Source organism: Rhinichthys klamathensis, unplaced genomic scaffold, assembly GCF_029890125.1.
Source record: "Rhinichthys klamathensis goyatoka isolate OS25496 unplaced genomic scaffold, OSU_Roscu_1.1 h1tg000008l_1, whole genome shotgun sequence".
Taxonomy (NCBI): Eukaryota; Metazoa; Chordata; class Actinopteri; order Cypriniformes; family Leuciscidae; genus Rhinichthys; species Rhinichthys klamathensis.
The window spans coordinates 315000-337311 of record NW_026606561.1 but is presented as its reverse complement, the minus strand read 5'-3'; the positions used below and the strand labels follow the sequence as shown (position 1 = coordinate 337311).

The following is a 22312-nucleotide window of genomic DNA, read 5'->3' as shown; positions in this document are numbered from 1 at the left end:
TCACGGTTCGGTACGTTTTCGATACAGCAAAAAGTAAGAAATGCCAGAGAAATTTCCTATTTGTTAAAAGAAAAAATATTTTTTAAATAAGTGAGTTTTCCTACATCTTGAAACTTTCAGGTTTATAAATGGGGGTCGTCTTTGAAGGATGAACAAATAATGTTTTGGTCATCACATTAAAAATAACATTTAAATATATGAAGAGTTTAGATGCAAAAGCTATTTGAAATTTTCTTAGAATGATCATTTTTATCAAGCTTGTATATTTAAGTTCAGTAATTTCACTTAAATGGCAATGAAGATTGCCTATTAATTGTCATTTGAGTGAAATTACTGAACTTAAATGTACAAGCTTCATAAAAATGATCATTCTAATTTCTAGAAGAAAATTTCAAATGGCACTTATAGAGGCTTTTGCATCTGAACTCTTCATATAGGCTATTTATTTATATAATATTTGAGTTTTGAAGTGCTGGAAAAAGATGTGTGAAGTACTTGAAAGCATTTCACTATTCCAGCCAAACTGGTTACAGTTAGTGTTGTTACTATATTAAATCCATGGTGAATGTTGCTGGTCTGTGGACTAGTATTACTAGTTCATTCACGGCACAATGTTTCTCCTGGTGTCCACGTCAGCGCTGTTTGATCTAATAGAGATCTACGGTTAATAGCTTCGAATGCTTCTCACTAGATCTCGCAGCGATGTTATTACTTCAGTGGCGAACTCAAATGTTTTCTTTACTGGATCTCTTAGCGCTGTGTTGTAACGGTTGTAACAGTGTCGCTTGATCGAGATCGGCTCCCGCTGCACAGATGTTGCTGCTCCGAACTGATAAACGATCCGTGAAGCACAATAGCGCAGTTTCGTTCCGGTTTCATTACGCTTGCCATTTGATGTTGCGCAACGTTGTGGTGATCGCGGCAGTGCGAATTTTGTCGGCAGGAAAAATGGTCCAAGGAATCGTTCGGTTTGTATGCGTACCGAACCGGAAGCCTCGAACCGAAACGGTTCAATACGAATACATGTACCGTTACACCCCTATAACATACACAATTTTATTTTACAATTCAGACATGGATTCATGCATCTGAACAAATCAGCAACTGATTTGTTGAGATTATAGATTTGTGCAGTGTATCGTTTTCAGTGAGTACAAAAAAACAACCTAATGTTGCCAACTTGTCACGTCACCCCTGGTTAAGATTAGTTCATTAATTTATTTTGACCTGTTTAAAAGAAAGACATAGCATAGTAGAGATCAGTTGTTGAACTATATGGGTTAGTTTATGGCATGATGAGGGTCAAAAAATAAATAAAAATAAAGTGTATGAACTCTGACCTCCACTTTTGCCACTTCCTCCAGACCCACTTGCAGCCTTGGTACCAGCATGCACCTGCTGTCCCACAATGCCGCTTGCACCGCTGCCTCCTCCACTGACGATTGCCTTAGCGACGCCCTGTGCTACCACTTGCTTTTGGCCCACCACCTTGGACACAGAGGGGCTGGACTTGGCAACCAAGATTTGCCCGCTGCTCATGGAGACCTGTTTGACGGCAGAGCCCAGTGGAATTCCCAACACCTACGCAAACACACACACACACACACAGTTACTCTGCATCTGGAAAAACTTGTTAATTAAATGTATCATTAACCAGTCGACTCACTATGCACTTTTAAAAAGTATCTCAAAACACATTTGTTCACTGGGGCCTTTCCTTGATTTATTTTGTTGTTGTATTTTTTGTTTTATTGTTTTTTTTCTATTATGCGTGTATGTTTTTCTTTTCTGTGAATGCACACATGTATTTCTCTTCTGTAAAGCACTTACAGTTTTTAAAAGGTGCTATTACTCAAAGCTTAACTTACAATAAAAGTAAGACTTTTGGTCTTCTTTTGGTACACAAAACAGTTTATAAAACAATTACTAAATATCTTTCCTCTGCTCATAATATTTTTTAATTAATTAAAAGTTAAGTATACTACCGTTTAAAATTTTGGGGTCAGTAAGATTTTTTAAATATTTTTGAAAGAAGTCTCTGCTCATCAAGGCTGCATTTATTGGATCAAAAATACAGAAAAAGAGTAACATTGTGAAATATTAAAGAACATAATTTGTTTAAAATAGAAGTCTTTTGGTCCGGACCAAAATAAATAAATAAATAAAGTCCTGTTCTGCTTAGCGTTCACATTGGCATTTTAACACCTAACCTAAAGGCATTGGGATATGTTCACAACCTGATTGGTCGGCTTTTATGACAAATATTGTGACGTAACTTGCCGAACATCCAATACAATGCTGTGTGCTGGGCTAAATGCGGTCTTTTTGTGCACATAGCCTACATATTTTGTATTGATGTATTTTGACCAGCTGAGAGCTTATAAAGTGTGTAAAGGTGTCAAAACAGCAGCAGGAATCCCTCCATCAACCACACAAATGAAGATCTGCTGCAAGGAGACGCGGTTCTGATGCCTGTACCGAACTGTGATGGGCAACATCATGACTGCGACGGGAAAAAAAACAGGGATGTCTTTTTTAGGGTCACATTTTTGTGACATCATGTCCTGTTTTTGGTTCGTTTACATGTCTTTGGTCCATGTTGCGTTTATATTTCATTCGAGCCGCACCAGAGTTCATTTGGAAGTGGGCCGAGACTGATCTTTTCAGCAGTCTCAGTCCGCTTGTTTGGGTTCAGATGGCAGCGTTCACACTTAATCAAATGAACATCGTTTTAATCAAACCAAACATGCAATGTGTGAACACACCCTTAAATGGGCCAAATCAAGGAAATGCATCTTTAACAAACTATATTGTTTATAAAGATTATATAGAAAATGGCTTGACTTCAAACCTTGAGATCAGTGGAATAATATAAAAAAAATGGAATAAAGAAATAAAAAATGCTTAAGCCTCTATTGTAGAGTCAGAGAATTAAGATGTATTCTTTGAGCAGAGTGGCGTTTGTACATGGACAGTCTCTAAACAGGATGTACAAATGACTTTGACTCTCAAGTGCTAAAAAAAAAGGCTGCAGTAAAGAGACGAGTAGGACGTCCACAGAGACACAATGACCTGAGATATGTTTAGACCGCATGACCACAGCGCACTCCATTTTCAAAAACTCTCTCAGACAGGAGGGCCAGCATTGAACAAGGGATGGGACTATAGAAACACTTCAGTTCTGTATGGAACTAGCTAGACATCAATTTTGGATATTATATGTGGATCGGAACAATTGTTGAGCTTTGATGCTCAAATGTTTTCAGCCATGAAATACAGCCAAATAAAGATATGATATTGGTTTTGTGACTGAAGAGTAAAACAACTATGAAACATAAATAAGCTAAATGAACAGTAACAATGGTAAAAACAAAACAAAAAACAAAAAGTATACATAGAAACCTTGCTGGGTGTGGCCCCTCCTCCAGCCCCCGCCCCGCTCTGTTTCTGCGGCGACATGGCTATCATGTGACCGCCCTTCACAGTCACATACTGTTGTTGCTGCTGGGATGTTGCCGTGGAGATCACCTGTTGCTGTGGTGACGGCTGGGTGGGCACCTCTCCTGGTTCTTGCTTGATTATAACCTTAAGACAAACAGACAGTCAGACAGAGAAATTTTATTACTCTGTGAGTGTCGTATTACAGCGATATGTGCACTGAAAAACCATCAGTTTGATTCACGGTTCAATTTGAACCAAGATATTTTCAGAGATATTGGATGTGAGATCAAATCCAAAGTTAATTTAGTGAGTCTCGCATTCCCTTAGGTAAGATAAACACACACTTCTCTGAGGGAAAGACTGAACATTGAGATGAACTCAGTGAACTTGTGCGAGATTCCCCTCTCCTGCCAGTAGCACACAGCAAAGCACACACTTACACAAGCTCCATCACACAAAACACACATCACTGTCATATTGCTCTTATATACAACAGTAACAACGCTCACGCTTAAACACTCTAAATATGAATTTAAATCCAAATTCTGTTCCTTCAGGAATCTACAGTGCAAAAAAAAAAAAAAAGAAGTTTGCAGACCTATTCATTCTTTATATTACTATTTTTATCACTTAAGACTAAGTCCTAAGACTATGAAATAACACAAATGGAAGTATGGGAATTATATAGTGATCAAAATGTTAAGCAAATCAAACCTCTCTTATATTTTATCTTTTTAGTCACCCTCTGACTAGATTCCAGCTATGTACACAGATCATTCTCTTAACAAATTCATGAAGGGCATTCTGGGATGCTTTTTAAACACTATTAAAGGAATTCACATGTATCATGGACATATGATAGTTTTATTCCTTCACTTTGTCATTTAAAGATGAAAAAAATAGTTTAAGAAATCCATAGGCACAATTTATAATTACAAAAGTTTTTTCAAGCAAAGATTTTTAAAATCCTGAGACATAAATAAATTCAGTCAAGTGCACTATTGTTCCAAAGTTTGGTGTCAGTAAGATGTTTTTTTTAAATAAATGTATACTTTTATTAAGCAAGGAGGCATTAAATTGATCAAAAGTGCCAGTAAAGAAAGTGCCAGAGTGAGTGAGTGAGTTCTGGGAATACTCCAGTCCTCTGCATAGCTTGTGCAAAAGCAGCAGCATCACGCCACAGATAGATGTCCCATTTTTAAACCCTCACACACACACACACACACAGCTGCTGCAGACCGCTTACTGCACTGCCTGGCAGTACCTATTAATAACTACTGGTGTTAATTTAGCCTGCAGTGTCAAGAAAACACTGAAACAGCCTCAGAGAATAACCCAGATAGAGAAAGAGAGAACAAAAGATCATTACCTAATCTCAATGTGTTTCTCATCAGTTCAACAGAAGGACAGAAAACCTTTAAAGCTTTAAGTGTCGGTATGATTCAGTCAAACACTATCTTTTCAGTTTGTAAATAACAGCAGAGCCCATATTAATATAGCTCTAAAGCACAATGACAGACAAATGATTTCCTATTTAGGAGTGCCTTCCTCTTACAAGCTCCATTACAGCTCTCTCTGAACACAAATGGATTCATCCTGCCAATCTGCCTGAAGGGGAACTGATTGTGCCACATTGTTTTCAAATGCCTACATCTGTATTTTTCAATTATAGTTGATTTCAATCACAATACCCACATAATTTCTTCTCATATTCTATTCTCATCCACACGCCCTTCACTTCAGTTGCCTTGTAGAAGCAAGAGAGATATGCTCACCACTATGCATGGTAATAAATCAAGCCGCTTCCAGATAATGAAAAAAAGACTGCTAAAAGGGAAGCAAAATACCCTCAGCGTAGGTAAATTCTTCTTTAGGAGTCCTAACCACACGGCTGGACTTCAGCAGTAAGACTCTAAACTGATATCAAAGCAGGGATGCGTTGAATACATCCATACACTATGAGAGAAACACATATACTTTCAGTCTCACCTTGACGCCAGAGGACAGGAAGCTGCTGGTGTGAACTTTAGGAGCAGGTGATCGAGCACCATGGGCTGTGCTGCTCTGCTTGGCTGATGGACTGCCTAGGATAAACATATGGATACAGCAGATATAACAAATAGACATGACACTTCATCTGATAAACAACCCATGCCTAATGGAAGTATGTGTTGAAGTCACAATATATAAGAAGTAGCAGAAGTAACGATCTTTTATTCTGTATTGTGACATACATCTGAGTAAAATGGATTTTCAAAAATATATTTTTTTAGGGCAGGCACTTGATCAATTCATTGGTTGTTGATTGGATGGAGGCAGAAGCTTAAAGTAGACAAAACACAAAAGATGAGATAGTCTTTTCTTCACTATTGTGATGTATATCTGAATGAAACAGCTTTACAAGAAAAAAAATGTAGGGCAGGACTTGATTTTGTCCATCGGAATTGATTAGATTGTTGTGGTTTGCTATTGCGGAGATGTCATGTGAGTGACAGGTTGACAGGAATTTTTTTGCAGATGAAATGAATGGAGAAGTCCGACATATGTCACCAGAGCGAAATCAATCGGAAAATCAGGTTATGACATTTTGATTAAAAAAGGCACTTTTTTATTTATTATTATTAAACATTCATAGATGAATCATTCACCTTAGGATCAATAAAATGTATTAAGCAAATAGGTAAATCTCCATTTAATTTGAATGTGAAGGACTTTTCAAACCAAACCATTTTTTCAGCACAACAAGATCGGTCAAAACACATGAAACAAAGCATCTTTATGGATCTCTACCACAAGCTCAAAAATTTGCCCTACAACAAAGCATTTTTTATGTGTGAATATATCATGTGTCAGTGTCTTTTAAAACTTTTTCTCAGAGGTTGAAAAAAACATTGGCACATACAGCTTTTTTTGTCTGCATCTTTGTGCACAATCAAATTGTGAGTTACTCTGCAGCTCAATGTTTAACCTAATGTGTTAAGACTGCAGCTCTGCTCTTCTCTGCTCAATTTCACCAGTATATCTGTGCGAACTGAAAAAACAAAGCAGTTTATTTACTCCAAATCTCATAATGCATCATCCATCTCCCAGGATGGTTAGCATGCTGCTGCTTTCTCCAGATTCACAGCCTGATTTTCACAAGCTCTGTTCTCCAGTAACAAAAAGACACACAGCTCAAGACATGCATGCAATGAATTTGTGAAGCTGCACTGACACTCTTGACAAAATTTAAGTCAAATTCTTTCCCATTCAGTTAGGAAAAGCAACATAAATGACAACAGTTGTCATAATGTTATTTCATTTTTATTTTTAAACAAGTTCCCACAAACAACTGAATGAATGAATCAGGGCAGTAAAACAGCTTTACTCATCCTCATGTAATAGATACATTTTCCTGGTAGGGATTTCTAATCTCTTGGCAATCCCTTAATAATTCATAAAAGCATGTAGTAGAATATTTTACATGTTGATGTTAGCTTTAACTCAAAGCAGCTGTTTCTTAGATATTCAGACTTCATTAACACCTCATTTTTTATGCTGTAATATGAATTCTGCAGAGCCCATATCAGAATAAAGTCCTACGAGATTGGCTGTGTTTTTAAACCTAGTAAGCTTCATACAAAACAGCATTATTTGCAATCAAAGATGCACTCAAATGTTATATCCAATGTCTACTGTACCTGATAAAAATGACAACTATGATTTCTACAGTCATGAGGTGGTAAATAGTATTGAGTTTTGATTAGTATTTCTATGTTTGTTCTTGATTTGCCCATCTCTAATGGTCACTAAGTTGCTTCAGAACCACAGCACAGAGCTCCGACCACCCACACAAACATTATCCCTAAGAGCATGTAGGTGTGTTTGTGTGGAGGTTTGTGTGTGTGTGACACACATTACACACACAGTAACGTTATATCAACTCCATACTCCACACACTCCTAAACTCTCAGTGATGTGGTCGCTATGGCAACTTGGTCTTATGATGGCCTGCAAACCCACAGCATGAGTCATGGGAAAGAGTGAAGCACAGAAAGTGTGTGTGAAAGAGAGAGCAGAAGGATAAAGAAAAAGAACTAAAGAGGAAACTTGTACTTTGTGATTTGTCTTCATTATTCACACCTGACACTCACTAAGTGTCCTCCTCATGCACGAAGCAAAAAAAAATTCTAGTAAAAAATTATTTCACTGTCCTTTCTACAACCAGAACGTTGCTGCAAAGCAACAAAAATAACACCAAGCAGAACTTCTGTAATGTTGAACATAAAGGGAATAAAACCAATAAAATCCCCATGGAGGAGATGCGATGTATGTACCTGTAGCTGCAGATGACGATGCAGCCATATTAATGACTTGTCCTGGTTTGTCCACTATAATATAGGGGTTATTTATGACTGAGGGGCTGGACTTCATGTGAACTGGTGTGGATGACGATGTCCGGGGAAGTGGAGAGTGACTAGGGGTGGAGATAGGAGAGCCTGGAACACAAAAATTCTGTTTCTGTAATTAGATTTACAGTGTGACCCTTATAAATTTCTCACTGTGTTTCAGAGTTACACAGACTGCAAATCCATAATGCATTACAGAACAGTTTGAGTCTTCTCGAAATGGCAAAATCAAAACTGATTGGCTGGCTTTACACAATTTCAGACTATACAACTTTCAATGGGAAACACAGTCATGTTGGCAAGTTCCCAGGCTGCTACAAGACAAATATCTGCCTAGAATTGTCAAAGTTTATGGGTTTCACAGAATCAATTTTTTTAAAGTTCTTAGTCGTAAGAGATACAATTGGTAGTTTAGTCATTTTGCATGCTAATCAAATGGCCCATTCTGTCTAAAGCTGCCTTTTCATCATCTCCACACAACCAAATGATATTCTCTTTTTAAACCTATGAGCATGAGGTGAGAATCAACAATATTTTTCTACTAAAATGTTATTCCATAAACACTTTACCTGTAAAATGGATGGTTATGAATAATTATGTCCTAAATTATTATTTTATGATTATTTACATTGATTATCCCTTGAAAACCTGTTTTTTAGACACATTGGCAGACATTTATTTCGTGTGGAAATATTCAAAGATTCATTATTCATTAATTTCAATTGACCCTTAATAAGTGGATGAATAAGTGGATGAATGTCTGCTGCACAATCCATTTGAATGTTTAATTTGGTTCCACTAGGGAGCAAAACACGACAATTGTATGCAAATGCCGGAGATAGCGGAAATGCGGCATAAGTGGGTGGTTCTTGGCAAGAATAAGATGTAATGTGTACCACACTTTATAAAGGGTAGGTCTGGCAAAGCAAGACTAGGACATATCAGACTAAGCTCCTCTTAGATCTGCTGTCACACATTGACAGCAAATCTATAATGCATTACAGAGGAGTTTAACAACTTTCTGACAGTCTCCTTTTCTCTAGAAAATCTAGCATTCTCTAGCAGAAAAAAAGCCAGAGCAACATGAAAGAGACTTTATATAGAGGATTTTACTGCTTGCACTTCAACTCTGCTCTTCTCCACCTCCTTTGTGCTCCTGTGAGACTCACCAGACACAATCTTGCAGCTCATCGTGATCGGCTGGAATGATTTCCCGGGTGATTCGGCAGGACTGGGCACTTGCCCTTGTGGTATGATCTTACAGCTGGCCGTGATTGGCTGAAAGGCAGAGTTTCCGTGGGAACCAAGGGTGATTTTCTCAGACCTATTTGGCTGTGAAGTTCGTTCAGAACATGAAGAACGCATCGACTCAGTCTTGACAGTGACACCTGGAACTGAGGGGGAAACGAGAAAATAGAGGGACTTTTAAGATTCTAATCAACAGATTTAATCAAGAAGTCATTTACACACATATAACTTCAAGAAGTATTATTAAGAAACAGCTTAAGCTGTTCCCACAAACACAACATGCTTTTTCACACAAGTGACTTGGGCAAGGACTGTATAATGAAGATCAAGTCTTGGAAAAAAACGAGTTTGACAGTTGACACAGCAATAAAGTGCTAACATCCTACTAATCCTCTTAATTATGTGGAATCATGTGAGATGGACAAGCATTTGTGTATGTTTTGTCTACCTCTTTCTAAGCTGGGTTGATCATCATGAGCGTGCTGAGAGGGAGAGGAGTGTCGCCGAGAGCCCAGGGCAGCTGTGGAGGAGGAGGAGCCAGATCCGCCCACAAACGGCAGATGAGAGGAAGATGATGATGATGAAGATGAGGGGGCAAAAGGGAAGAAGTCATCGCCCAGTGAATTTCTGTGGAGCTCAACGTCCACCACCTTTAGGAAATAAGAATGGCATTTTAAGATAAATGCAATAAACATTGTCATTGCAAAATCATTTTAGAACTATAAAACCCCTGCACTCTTACTGTGTCCAGATTGAAAAGTAATTTTATGCTCTCTGAGTTCTGTAGCTAAAAAAAACCTACATCTTTCATCATTTCATTTTTTCCTTAGAGTAAAAAATTTTACCTTCTACACACCTTTTAGTACACATACTATGGAAAATAATTTACACAGTTTAGCATTTAACTACGCTGTGGCATCATTTCTTCCTTTGTTACAAGTGACAACAACAATAAATCTTCATTGGACACATTCACCCATACTGTTAATTTATCTGACACTTGCGTTCCCACACTAACCAGAACTCCAGTTTTGTGCTTTCCATCATCTTGGAGACTATGCCATTTTCATCACTATATTCACAATTGAGACCTTGACTCTTCTTAGCCCATTTAGATAAGTGTGCTCCTTATATAAGTTGATAATTTTCTGTTATAATTTGCAGCCACTTATACACAATGTTCTCACTCTGAGCGCCTTGCGTCCCTTCACTCAATAAAAATGTAATGTAGTTTTTTATTTTATTTAGTAGTGTCATGATGAAACAATTTAACATAACAGATATTTACATATATTCCACATGACAATAACTGAATTTATACATCCTGTTAAAAACTTTATATACTGGTTTTTAATATTGTGTGGTGCTTCCTTGAGCATTAATGTATGTTTGTAGCCTTTTGTAATAGTTGTGCTAATGCAGGGTAGTACGGAATAAAAAGAAAACTCAATTTTAAGCTCTCTCTCATTTTAAAATAATAATAAAAATCATTATGTATATTTATAAGCACAGCTGTAGTTTCTGGTAAATATTAAGATTACTCTGTGCGTCTTACCGTTTCAGCTCCCAAAGTCTGTAAACCTGTGTAAGTTCGGTCAAGCTGAGGGAAAACAAATAAAAGAAGATAAATAACAGAGACATTAAAGAACATTCAACAGTCTATGCTGTCAAGAATCTAAGAGGATGGTGGGTTAAGGAAAGTACTTTAATCCACAAACTTTCCTTTTGTCTTGACATCTCGATTCATCTCCCTCTATTTTACCTTTGTATTTTTAACCTATAACAAAAGGGATTGTTGTGACAAGAGATAAAGGAAAAAGGAAATATCAATAGACAGAATGCTTTTTAAAATCGACCATTTCACCCTTTAGACTCAGAGAATCCAGCATAAAGTGATGGATTCATACAGGCATATTCTATTATGTGCAATTTGCACACACAAACAAAAATGGAATTTCAAAGACATAGAGGGGGATGTCCTCTACTTTTTGAATGTCCCACGTAAAAAAGTACAAAGAAAGATAAAGAGAGAGAAAAGAAAAGATGAAAAGGGCAACAAAAGGGTTCAAAGAGAGGGTGTATGCAAGCGGTCAGTAAGCGTCTGACCTTTAAGTGGTGGATGATGTCGATACGCTTGTTCCGTTGATCTTTAAAGTGAATCTGCACACGGACAGGAAACTCTCCCCACCCTCGACGTGTCAAGTGGAATGGTGGCTCACTAAACACACACACACACAGTTTAAAAAGAGTCTTTCTCTCTCAGAAGAGAGAAATAAAAGCACCACAGGGATGCATATAGTCTCCTCCACTAGAGGGCACTGCCTGTTCTGTGTTGATATTGCTTGAAGCAAAAAAAAAAAAAAAACGAGCAAAATGAATCATTGCTAATAGGGAATTTTTTTTTTAAAAAGAAATTAAAACTTTTGTTCAGCAAGGATACATTGATCAAAAGTTACAGTAATTTATAATGTTACAAAAAAATATATTTCACATAAATGTTGTTCTTTTCAACTTTTTATTCACCGAAGAATCCTGAAACAAAATGATCAGTTTCCTCAAAAATATTAGAAACAAAACAGAAACAATAAATTAGAGAGGCAAGTTAACACACACCTGACTTCCACAAGATCATTGGGCTTGTAGCTAGGGTGCAGGAAGAACCAGACCTTCTTCACGAAATGATCGATACTAGGCTCTTTACGAGAACCTCGAACATACACCATCCATTTATGTGTGGACTGATCGTTCTCCTCACGTTTATCAGGAGCAATATACCTGAGAAAGAAAACATCAGTAGTCTAAAAATTAAACTCAAATCAATTTATAGTAGTATACACACAAGCTTTCACTTATTTGTTTAGGTCAGGGTTGTAGTTCAGAACCATGAATTAGAGAAGAAGAAAAAAACAGTGAACCTTCCAGTAACTATATTCAAACATTTTAAATATTTTGAAATACTTAACACTTTTCTTCAAGCTTCAGTAGGTAGCAGTTTTGCTATGTATTCATTCAGTAGCAGGAACTATAAAAAGTCAGTTTATTTGCCAAAGCTGTGAGTTTCTTTTCAGCTCAGCATGCATTGTGTATTTTCAGCAACCTGCCTGATTGTACACTTCATTTTAAGTTTCTCAGAAAAGAAAGCATCTGCTAAACACATAAATGTAGAATGCAGAGCTGTTTAGAGAGATGAACAGCTTGAGATGGTGAGTTTTTTCAGCACACTGGCCCTGAAGTAAACAGTCTCATAAAGATCTTTAGTAGCTCTGCAGGCAGAAAAAAAATGAGCTTATATCATTGCTCATATGCAGACACACACACTTGTGTCTCTCTCACGTGCTCTGAATGAATTTTATGAGGTAAAGTAGACGAGGACTGTGTGATAATGCAGAATAAATTAGGTTAGATCGCTGCCTAGGGAAAGCTAAAGCTTTGCTTTTTGCCACATAGAGGTTTATTGGGTTTCGGAAAAATAAGACTGAGAATAATACTGAAGTTATGCATTTAAAAATGAATACAAGCTCAGAGAAATAAACATTGTTTCTCATAAAAGCATTTATCCAAATAATCAATGGCTAGCATTCATTCAGGACCTTTTCTTTCTTTTTTTTGACAGTTGAACAAGAAAATTATTAAAATGAGAATTCTGTTATTTAATTACCCACATGTTATTCCAAATCTGGATGACATTCTTCTTAATTTATCAATCACTCTTTTCCATGAGATTTCAATGAATGGAGACTGTAGCGCCTCACTACAGATGTGTTATATATTCAAAGTCTTCTGAAGACATTTTTTAAACAAACACCATTTTTTACTTAAACTTTTGACATCAGGCGTATTTCACCTTGGTATGATCAAGACACTTCAGAAAGACATTCAGATTTAAAATGATATGAAAATAGAATGATTACGGAATGTTCCTTTTTGGGTGAACTATCCCTTTAAGGTTGCACTGCAGAACCGAGAATAAAGCGTCCTACTCAAGGGCACACCAGAATTGTTCAGAGAAAGAGCACAAACATCAGTGAACATCCCAGAGGTGCTAAATCAAAACTCTCTAGTGCACAAGTGCAATAACAAAGATTTAGGCCATTAGCCCTCTGGTTGTTGGGATAAAGCTGATCTACACTACAAATGATAAAATGTTTTTTAAATCATACAGGGTTCACACTACTAGTGCAAAAGACATCAAGCTAATCTAGTAAAATTGAAATTGGTAATATGAAGCATTCTGATCTATCCATGAAACAAGGGCAAGGAGACAAATAAAAGGCTACATACTTGGATACGTTGCCCACAACAATGGTTTTCTTCATGTAGAGTCGAGAAGCCTCCTCTCCTGTAGTATGGTAAGTCACATGCTGCTCTAAGGATAATGGCACACCAAATGTGTCCTACACATGGGCAAGTAATAAAAAATTGTTACTGTCAAGTAACGGCTCAGACATGTATTAAAAAGTTTTGGTAACACTTTACTTAAAGTCTTTATGTAGAATACATTATAAAAGTTTTTTAATGCATTAATTATGCCTTGTAATGTAGCTTATAATGCTAACCATACTAACTTTTTTTACTAGCAACACTATAGCCCCTCACTGAAAATTTTAGGAGCACAAACTGAAAATTTAGGGGCACACCTTAAATCGACCTGCAATGCAGTTATTCACATTTAGAGCTTTGAAGTGCTTGAAGTGCTTCAGTGAATTTCACTCTTTAAAAGGTTGAACAAACCCTGAAATTAATAATGTAAAAACATTCGACTATTTCTGCCACAATACCATGGTTACAGTTAGCGTTACTACATTAAATCCGTGGTGAATGTTGGTGATTTGTGGACAGGAAAGCATAGTTTCCACATCAGCACTGTTTGATCTGATATGGCATATAACAGAAAATTCTCCAATTAATTTAATTTTTCACTGGATCTGCCAGTGCTGTGTTGTAAAGTTGTCGCATGATCAAAGATCATCGCATGATCAAAGATCGGCCCACGATCGGCGCAGCTCAAACGAGTAGCACGATTTTGTTCTGCTTTCATTTCGTTTGATATTTCTCATATGCAACAGAAATGGCAGCTCTTATCAGTTAGGCAACGTGGTGGTCGGTCGCACCAGTGCGGCCTCTAACAAAATTAGTGGCACCGGCAGGAAAAATGGTCGCAGTCTGGAGCCCTGGTATGGTCTCACGAATAATTTTAACCACAGTTATAATACTTATCTATTAATTGTTATACCTTTAGAAAATATAATGCATTAAAAACTTTGCCAAACTGTGCCAACTTCAGATGTAACAAGGAATCTGCAAATATTATAATGCGTTTTAACTTTGGCTAATTATTTTTGAAAATATATAATGCATTATCTAACATACATTTTGACTACCTGAATACCTTTATAATGCATTATACATAAAGGCTTTGTTACCAAAGTTTTTTATATGCTACATAAGTACAACAAAATGTGTTTGATTTGTAAATAAATAAACTTGCATCATTATGTACCTTATGTAGCAATTTGCTATCAACATTTTTTGGTCTTGTTGCATTTAAAGTCAAAGTGCTGTTTTTATACTACATTGAGCATTTTTTGTATCTAAATAGATTCTTCATAAATGTTACTTAAAATTTTCTCAAAGGTTTGTTTATTAAATTATTAAGTAATCATAGAGGTCTTCGATTACTTTTCTATCTATTTTTCACATTGGGCTTAAACACCCCTGAACTATGGTAAAATCACTGTGACACAACCTTTGAGGTTTATTGAACTATTGCAGTGTTTCTGCTACATTCATTCTGTGGTAGCGGGGCGCCACACCAAAAATCATCCCTGCCGCGGCTGCAGCTTCTCAGTGACATCCGATATTGTGCGCACTATTCTGTGTTATAGTTAAGCCCCACTAAATGCATAAAACATTGTAAAGCACCCTACGGTTTTTATGCACTATATTCCAAGGTTTCTGAAGCCATTCAATAGCTTAATGTGAGGTACTAATGAATATTTAAGTTAAAGTTAATGGAAATGTATCTCTCCTCAGTCATTCTCCATTCAGCATTCAAACAGTGCGTCGCGTTCGGGTACGACAGTCAACAAGATGAAACTCACTCCAAGATCAATGTTCCTGTTTTTATACTTTATTTGTAGCAAAAGGTCTATGGTTTTTCATAAAAGTACTTTATCTTGCTGGAGTTTATTTCTGTTTCTATCATGAGTCTTTCTCCTGGGTGTCTGTTAGATCACACTAGAGTAGACTAGAGAACCCTATGAATTGTTCTTCACGCGCACAGTAAATTAAATTTACAACTGTTAAAAGAAGAGGCTCAATAAACTGTTGCATAGATATGATACACTAAGCATCAAAATATCTTCCCCTTGTTTTCTGCATTTTTCAATGCGAAGCGCTGCACGCAATGACTCCATGTTGCTTCAAGCGCATCATTCTGCACACGGGATGCGCATATTAGGCCTATAATACTTTTGGGTAAGGTTTAATGGGAATCACCCATGGGCGATGCCCCCTCCCCTGTGGAAACAGGCCTGCCACCACAGCTGGAAAAAATCCTGGATTGGAAACACTGTATTGTACTTCTAATAAAATGGGGTTTTGCAGCATTATTACTATATTCTGAAAACCTATTAAAGCCTTATGTTCTGATAGTGTGTGGGCCACTAACCTTTCCTGTGTTTCTGCCGGGTCGTCGTTCACGTGGAGCCCCGTCCTCTCTCCCGCTGTCTGTCTCTCTCTCCCCAGCTTCCCCATGCTGGCTGAGGGACTCGGTCTCAGACTGGACCTGTGATGGCGTCTCTGAATTCTGGTTCAGTGGAGACGAGGAGCGGGAGGGGGAATCCAGGAAGCGCTTTATGGCAGGGTGGTTAAGAACAGATGGGTCACTCTTAGTGGCCTGGAAGCAAATGAAATCAGTGATCAACTGTTTGGGCTTAAAGGAACTTTCTACAAAGTAGCAACAAAACTGGATGTTTATTCATGTAGAATGAGAAAAAACAGACATTTTCTGTTTTGTTTTTTCACATTAAGAGAGCAAGAGTGTTTGCACAATTTTTTGTGGCCTTAGTTCCAGCAGTATTAAATCAAATTTAAAATGATGGAGAAATATATAACTACCTCCTTGTTATTTCGTGAAGTAAAGTACAAGTCTCTACTCATTTCAATTGAGAATACTATCTCAGCATCCTTTTATGAGCACTGTTTATTTATATCACACATTAAAGCTAAGCTTTTAAAAACTCACAATGTACATTATAGGCTCTAAGCTCACAGTGTCCCAGACCAATATTTTAATGATTAATAAAAGATGAATCACTGTCTGGCCATCTGAGATTTCAATATGGACCTAAAGGTTAGGATCATGATTTTTCAGAAGTATTAGAGAACGCAGTGTCTATGTATCAGCACCATTTGTTGTTTGCTTTTGACATCTGATAGAGCATTTGGACCTGGAAACAGTGATGCGTGATGTCAGACTTAACAAGTGGATTCATTTAAAGATGCTAATTATGTACATAGAAACAATATATTTGGAAGAGGTTTTTTTTTTACAGAATCATGGGTATGTTTTTCCAACAGGAATTCCACTGTTGAATGACTTTAGGCTGATTTAACAAAAGCATGCAACATCGAATAACAATCTCATCACTCATAGTAGGTCTGTCTTTAAAGGTTTAAAAATTATTGTTCAAAATCAATTCCCCTATGGAGAAAATAAATGGGATTTTTACTTCTGTTTCATTCTATAGACAAAATGTATCTCTACACATTACCTCAGGGACTTTAGGCTGGCCAGCATTGGCATAGTAGTTTGCAACAATGCAAGCTCTGAGCTTGTCCATCATTCTCCTGGCCTCATTCAGCCTCTGAAGAAGAAAAAACAGATGAAAATAATAACAGTATTAATGGCAACATCAAAGTAAATCTTTTTTCTGATCTATTTATAGTGATTCATATATTTTATTACAATTTTATATTCATATTAAAATATTATATTTTTGTCCATACAAGCAAATCACCTCACTAAACCCTTATTTAAACCACAAACAAAATATATTTCATAACCTTGTGAAGAGACATCTCATCATTACTTTTGGAATCTTTTGACCTAAAGCAGCTGCTTTAAAGGAGAACTCCGGCGCAAAATGAACCTTTGGTCTAATAAAACATTGGTACCTAGTCAACCGTTCTCTGAGATTTGTTTTCATGATAATCGAATGTAAAGAGTTTTATCTCTAAAAACTGTTTAGCGTATAACGCTAGTAATGGGGGCATATAATAAGTAAAAAGAAATCGCTAGTTTATACCACTAACAAGGCTCAAAATAGCCCCACACGAACACAGTAATATAATGAGGGTCCCTACATGCAAAACGAAGCATTGAGAACTTTGTAAGTGTACAGACCGTTTAATAAGAAGATAAAGATAAAGACAGTCTACTTCGTGTATAAAGACAGGAGCCATCTTTGGAAAACAGTCTCGACTAGTCAAACCACGAACGACGTGCTAAGTGAGCTGAACAGTATGAAGTTCAGTGAACTTCTGAACTGTATGAATGGCGTTCGTGGTTTGATTACTAGCGTTATACGCTAAACAGTTTTTATAGATAAAACTCTTTACATTCGATTATCATGAAAACAAATTTTAGAGAACGGTTGACTAGGTACCAATGTTTTATTAAACCAAAGGTTCATTTTGCGCCGGAGTTCTCCTTTAACTAACGCGTTTCACTAATAATCACTGCTAATGATGGGTGAACTTCAGTCCTTTCTTTGAAGCCTACAAAAGTTTACATTTAAATACTAACATACAAATAGGAAACAAAAATCTGGAATACATTACACAACTTTTTCCAAGATTTTTGTCCAGACTTACAGTCTGGAAGATTCTACACTAGTTGCTGAATGTCAGAGCTTGCAATTGTATAATGCCTAGTGTTTTAAAATCTTTTCCGATTTTAAAAGTTGTGCAGTGTATTCCAAGTATTTATATAGACTTTTAAATAAAATATTGACGCATTACCCATAAGTGAATGTAGTTTCTCAGTACTTTTTACTCTCCTCATTAAAAGTACTTTTGTCCTAACAAAGTACTGCTAGCCTAGAAATAAGATAAAGTTCTGTCCTGAAGTCCAGTCCACATAATTTTGAGACATACTGTAAAGATTAGGTGAGTGTTGGACAGACAATTACCTGCCCGATGACCTCGATCTCATGCTCTTTATTCTTCATCTCAAGAGAAAACTGATCCTTGATGATGGCATCAATCTTCTGCACTGCAGCATCACGGGCTGGTAAGAAAATCAAACAAGCAGATTAAAAAAATTAATTCACTATTAAGTAAACCACTGTGGTATACTTTACATCACTGTTAGGAACCTAGACTTACCATTTTGCTCCACCACTTTGCTCCTCTTGCTCTCCTGCACTTGAGTGATGTCCTCATAGTCAGGATCTTTGTCCTCTATTTTCCTTTTCACCCCAGACATGATCACTCATTGGCTGGACTGCAGACAAAATATACAACATGACAAATAAACAACAACTAACTTATTCTACAGACACACAGGGGTTGTGTCTCAAAACTTAACGTTAGCTGCCTAACGTACTTGATTTCTTGTAATTCCCAAAAATGCGTCCTGGGTAGGCAACTTACTAGGTTTTGAGACACAGACCTAGTATCTAAGCATGATACAAGTGTCATTATATTTCCTTGACAAACTGCTATTAGTTGTTGCAGAGGTTTAAGAATACGAAAAACTGAAAGAAGACGCTGCTAATCTGACATACACACACACTAAGCTAAATAAAACAACAGCTTTTTAAGCAGTTATTGCAAAACTCTCATCACTGACACTTTACTAAACTGAGCAAAATGTGACGTAAACACGCACAAAAGTTGTAGGTGTGTTTAATTACACGTTAAACCTACGCTGAATGTGATGGTGAGGTGTTTAAAGGTGAGGTGTTTAGCCGTTAGCTTCTCTTGGTCTCGCGCACAATAAAATCTCGCGCGGACACACGAGCTCGTGCAGAGCGCGTTCCCGCTCAGGAAAGAGCGCAGCGAGCGCGCGGCCTGCAGAGGTTTTCAAAAAAGGGTCGAAAGCAGGGAGTGCTAGGAGGTCATTGTTTAGAGAAAAACTGTAGGCCTATGTAAAATAAATAAATAAATAATGCCTTAAATAATATGTGTAACAGTACAGTTCTAACATGAATAGGAAACAAATGTAATAATGAAACTTCTTTTTTTCCAAATAATGTTTTTACATATAGACTAATATAATTTTTTCACAATATAAATTGGGTCTTTATACAAGAAACTGTTTAGATGGCCTTTAAGTTTCAGGGTAAGGGTCCCTTGCATGAGGATAATCATATCTGGGTGTACGAAACATCTAAAAGATTGAAAATCCCTGAGCATTATTGTATTGAACCTGTACCTGCGCAAGGAACTAAAATTAACTCTGCATAAACAGTTCAACAATAGCTATTAACACACACACTGACTACAACTTAAAATCATACATTTAGGCTTTCAGTTCAAATTTGCCAGAGCAAATAAAATATGTTTTGGTAAAAATTTAGCCCCAGACTAGTGTATATGCCAGAAAATAGATAGAATTTTTTGTTGGTGGTGGATCCAATCTGAACCTAATACATTCAAGAAGAGTTAGGCCATGCTATACCCGAGCCTGACCAAAGGGTGGCGCTGAAAACCACATTTACATCAACATCTCACCAAGAGTTAATAATGTGATCCTGCCTTCTTATACTGTCAATGGATCCTGCTTATGCATGTTTTAAACAGCAAAAACCACACATCTTATGAAACGCATTTTTAGTTTTTTGTAATTTCTCATGCATGTCCTCATTATACTTCCATGGTAGGCCTACATGATAAAAATATATGACATTTTTCATATTTATCATACCATGACCACTTTGCATTTTCACATTTAACCCCTTTTCCTTGTTTCTTACACCTGAGTCAGTCATCTGTTCCAAACAGTAAATTAACACATCATCTCTGGGGGCCATTCATCACCTGAGGGCCTTTACTTTGACAGAATAATGAACTGAGAAGACCTGAAAAATTCCACAGGTTTTGAAGTCTCATGCTTGTTGCTGGCCAGGAATGTGATCGTGAATGTCTTCTTATTTCCTTTCACAAAACGACAACTTGGTAGCAAGTTTCATTCGTCACAACAGAGCAAACAAAGTCAATTTCATTTAGCTTTATTCAGATTTACCAAAGGCAGACACTTTTAACAATGGCAATTGTCTCAGGGCATATAGCATTTAAACAGTCAGAAAGCTAAAAATTAACAGTGGCAAGAAAAAATGAAGAAGAGACCTTGAGAGGAATCAGCACTCAAAGAAAGGTCTTTCTTTGTTCTGCCCTTTCGCTGATAATAAAATAATAAGGTTTTCGAGGTCAACTTCAATAAGGAGAGCTGTCTCATAAGTGCTGCAGAATACAGATTTTGATAAATATTATAATTGTTTATTTTTAAATATGCCTTTAACTACGGGTACTCTCCACTTTTTACATTCTGAGGATTTCCCCTCAAAATTAGCACAGAAAATGCAAAAATGTCTGGGCCTATAGGCATGAGCTGAGACATGCAGACATGTACAGGGCAAACTGTTTGGAGTCTTGACCAGTTGTAAAGTTTGTCATGTGATAGGACGACTGTCCATAACGAATTTAACAAATGCCAGGTATTAACCCTGCAGGTAAGAAAACTGTAAGCTAACTGGGGTTTTTTTCAATTAACACATGTTTTTAGTAGTTTTAGTTTTAGTTTACAATTATAACCTGACTTGCCTTGACTAGAGTATGAGGAATATGGTGCATATAACTTGGAAATCCTTTCATAGGAATTTCCATAGAATCTTGAAGACTGCACAAATGAATGTGTTTCCTCATGCCTGAAGAATTAATGAGCTGTACAAACACAGAGCACTACAAACATTCTTCATGCTTAAGATATAATTATGAATATAAAATGACAACATACAGCAAATATGGTGCATGAAGCACTTTTGCAGTTTTACAATTTAAGGTCTATTATATTTTTGGAAAATGTCCAGTGTTTTTTATGCTTTGGCTCAATTACAACAACAGTTTCATTCCAGATAAATGACGTGATGGTATTTTAGGTTTAGCGTCATTTTGAGTTTCTATTGGAACAGGAATACCAGGATATACTTATTTCAACCACAACTCTTGGAATAGTTTTAGCATGTTATTAAATGTGGTAAGGTTAATGTATTTGGTCTTGGCGGACTAGATCTGCTACGCTGCTGCTGCAGAGCAAGTATTTGCTACTGCTAATAGATACACAGAGCATGCAAGATATGCTGCTGCTGCATACATAGACAGAAATAATTCCTGTAGCAGATCTAGGCAGGTGGAGCTGGGGGAGGTGGAGGATTTCAGAGGAACTCTGATGATGCGCTGCAGGACTAGCTTACAACAAACAATAAACCAGACTATTTAAATGTTGAGCAAGCAATCTCATTGGCTGCATGATAACCAGAGGCCAATCATCTTGTGCCATGCAGTAATCATTTCCAAGTAAAGGATGTCAACCTTGAACACTCTCGAGTTTGACTGAACTAGATATGAATAAGCTGGCTGAAAACCAACTCAGAGCTGAATGACCAGTTCAGTCAAGAATCAGATTCCTGATGTATATTACAACAGTTACAAAAATACCACATCTAACTCAGAAAAAAACACAATATAAAGCTGGTTTATTATATTTATTTAAAAAAAGAAGTGTAAAAGTACACATAATGGTAAAATAACATTTACAAAAACCTTAGAACAGTAAAGCTGATAATAATTAAAATGATTGAATGGAAGAAATCAACAAATCACATATGTATATGAAAATATATAAATACATACATACAGACACGCATATCTTTTATCATTGCAGGCAGAAATGGCGATGCAGTGCTTTGCCTTTGAGTAAACTATCTGCCAGCATCCTGCCTGACCTGTATTGCAGAAAATGAAACCAATACTATGAATCTAATGTAAAGTAAGTAAATGTCTGTTTCCAGTACTTATGAGCACTAGAGCAGAGACTAATGATCTAACTGCAAAAACATGAAAACAGTTCCAAGGTAGTCTTATTTGAACTTGCACATTCACGCAAACACGCAATAATTTTTCCGGCAGTCCAACTCTAAAGGAATCAGATGTAATCTACAGCTATGAGC

The 22312-nt window shown here is 36.8% G+C and overlaps 1 protein-coding gene across 4 annotated transcripts in view; it reads right to left on the bottom strand.

Moving 5' to 3' along the window:
• yeats2 (YEATS domain containing 2) overlaps positions 1-19140 on the bottom strand; it is a 48437-nt gene extending 29297 nt beyond the window's left edge. For 2 of the 4 annotated variants that reach the window (XM_056260128.1, XM_056260127.1), the window contains exons 1-15: positions 19011-19140; positions 18468-18585; positions 18272-18369; positions 16853-16945; positions 15748-15975; positions 13359-13471; positions 11691-11852; positions 11184-11295; positions 10633-10677; positions 9526-9727; positions 8999-9223; positions 7758-7919; positions 5431-5525; positions 3403-3585; positions 1341-1581 (exon numbers count right to left, since the gene is read on the bottom strand). In XM_056260128.1, coding sequence (XP_056116103.1) covers positions 1341-1581; positions 3403-3585; positions 5431-5525; positions 7758-7919; positions 8999-9223; positions 9526-9727; positions 10633-10677; positions 11184-11295; positions 11691-11852; positions 13359-13471; positions 15748-15975; positions 16853-16945; positions 18272-18369; positions 18468-18567 — 2059 coding nt within the window. In that variant the 5' untranslated portion in view covers positions 18568-18585; positions 19011-19140. Of the gene's footprint in view, positions 1-1340; positions 1582-3402; positions 3586-5430; positions 5526-7757; positions 7920-8998; positions 9224-9525; positions 9728-10632; positions 10678-11183; positions 11296-11690; positions 11853-13358; positions 13472-15747; positions 15976-16852; positions 16946-18271; positions 18370-18467; positions 18586-18687; positions 18941-19010 lie in introns of those variants that run through there. The other 2 variants (XM_056260130.1, XM_056260129.1) reach the window with 2 other exon arrangements.
• Positions 19141-22312: the final 3172 nt, after the last annotated feature.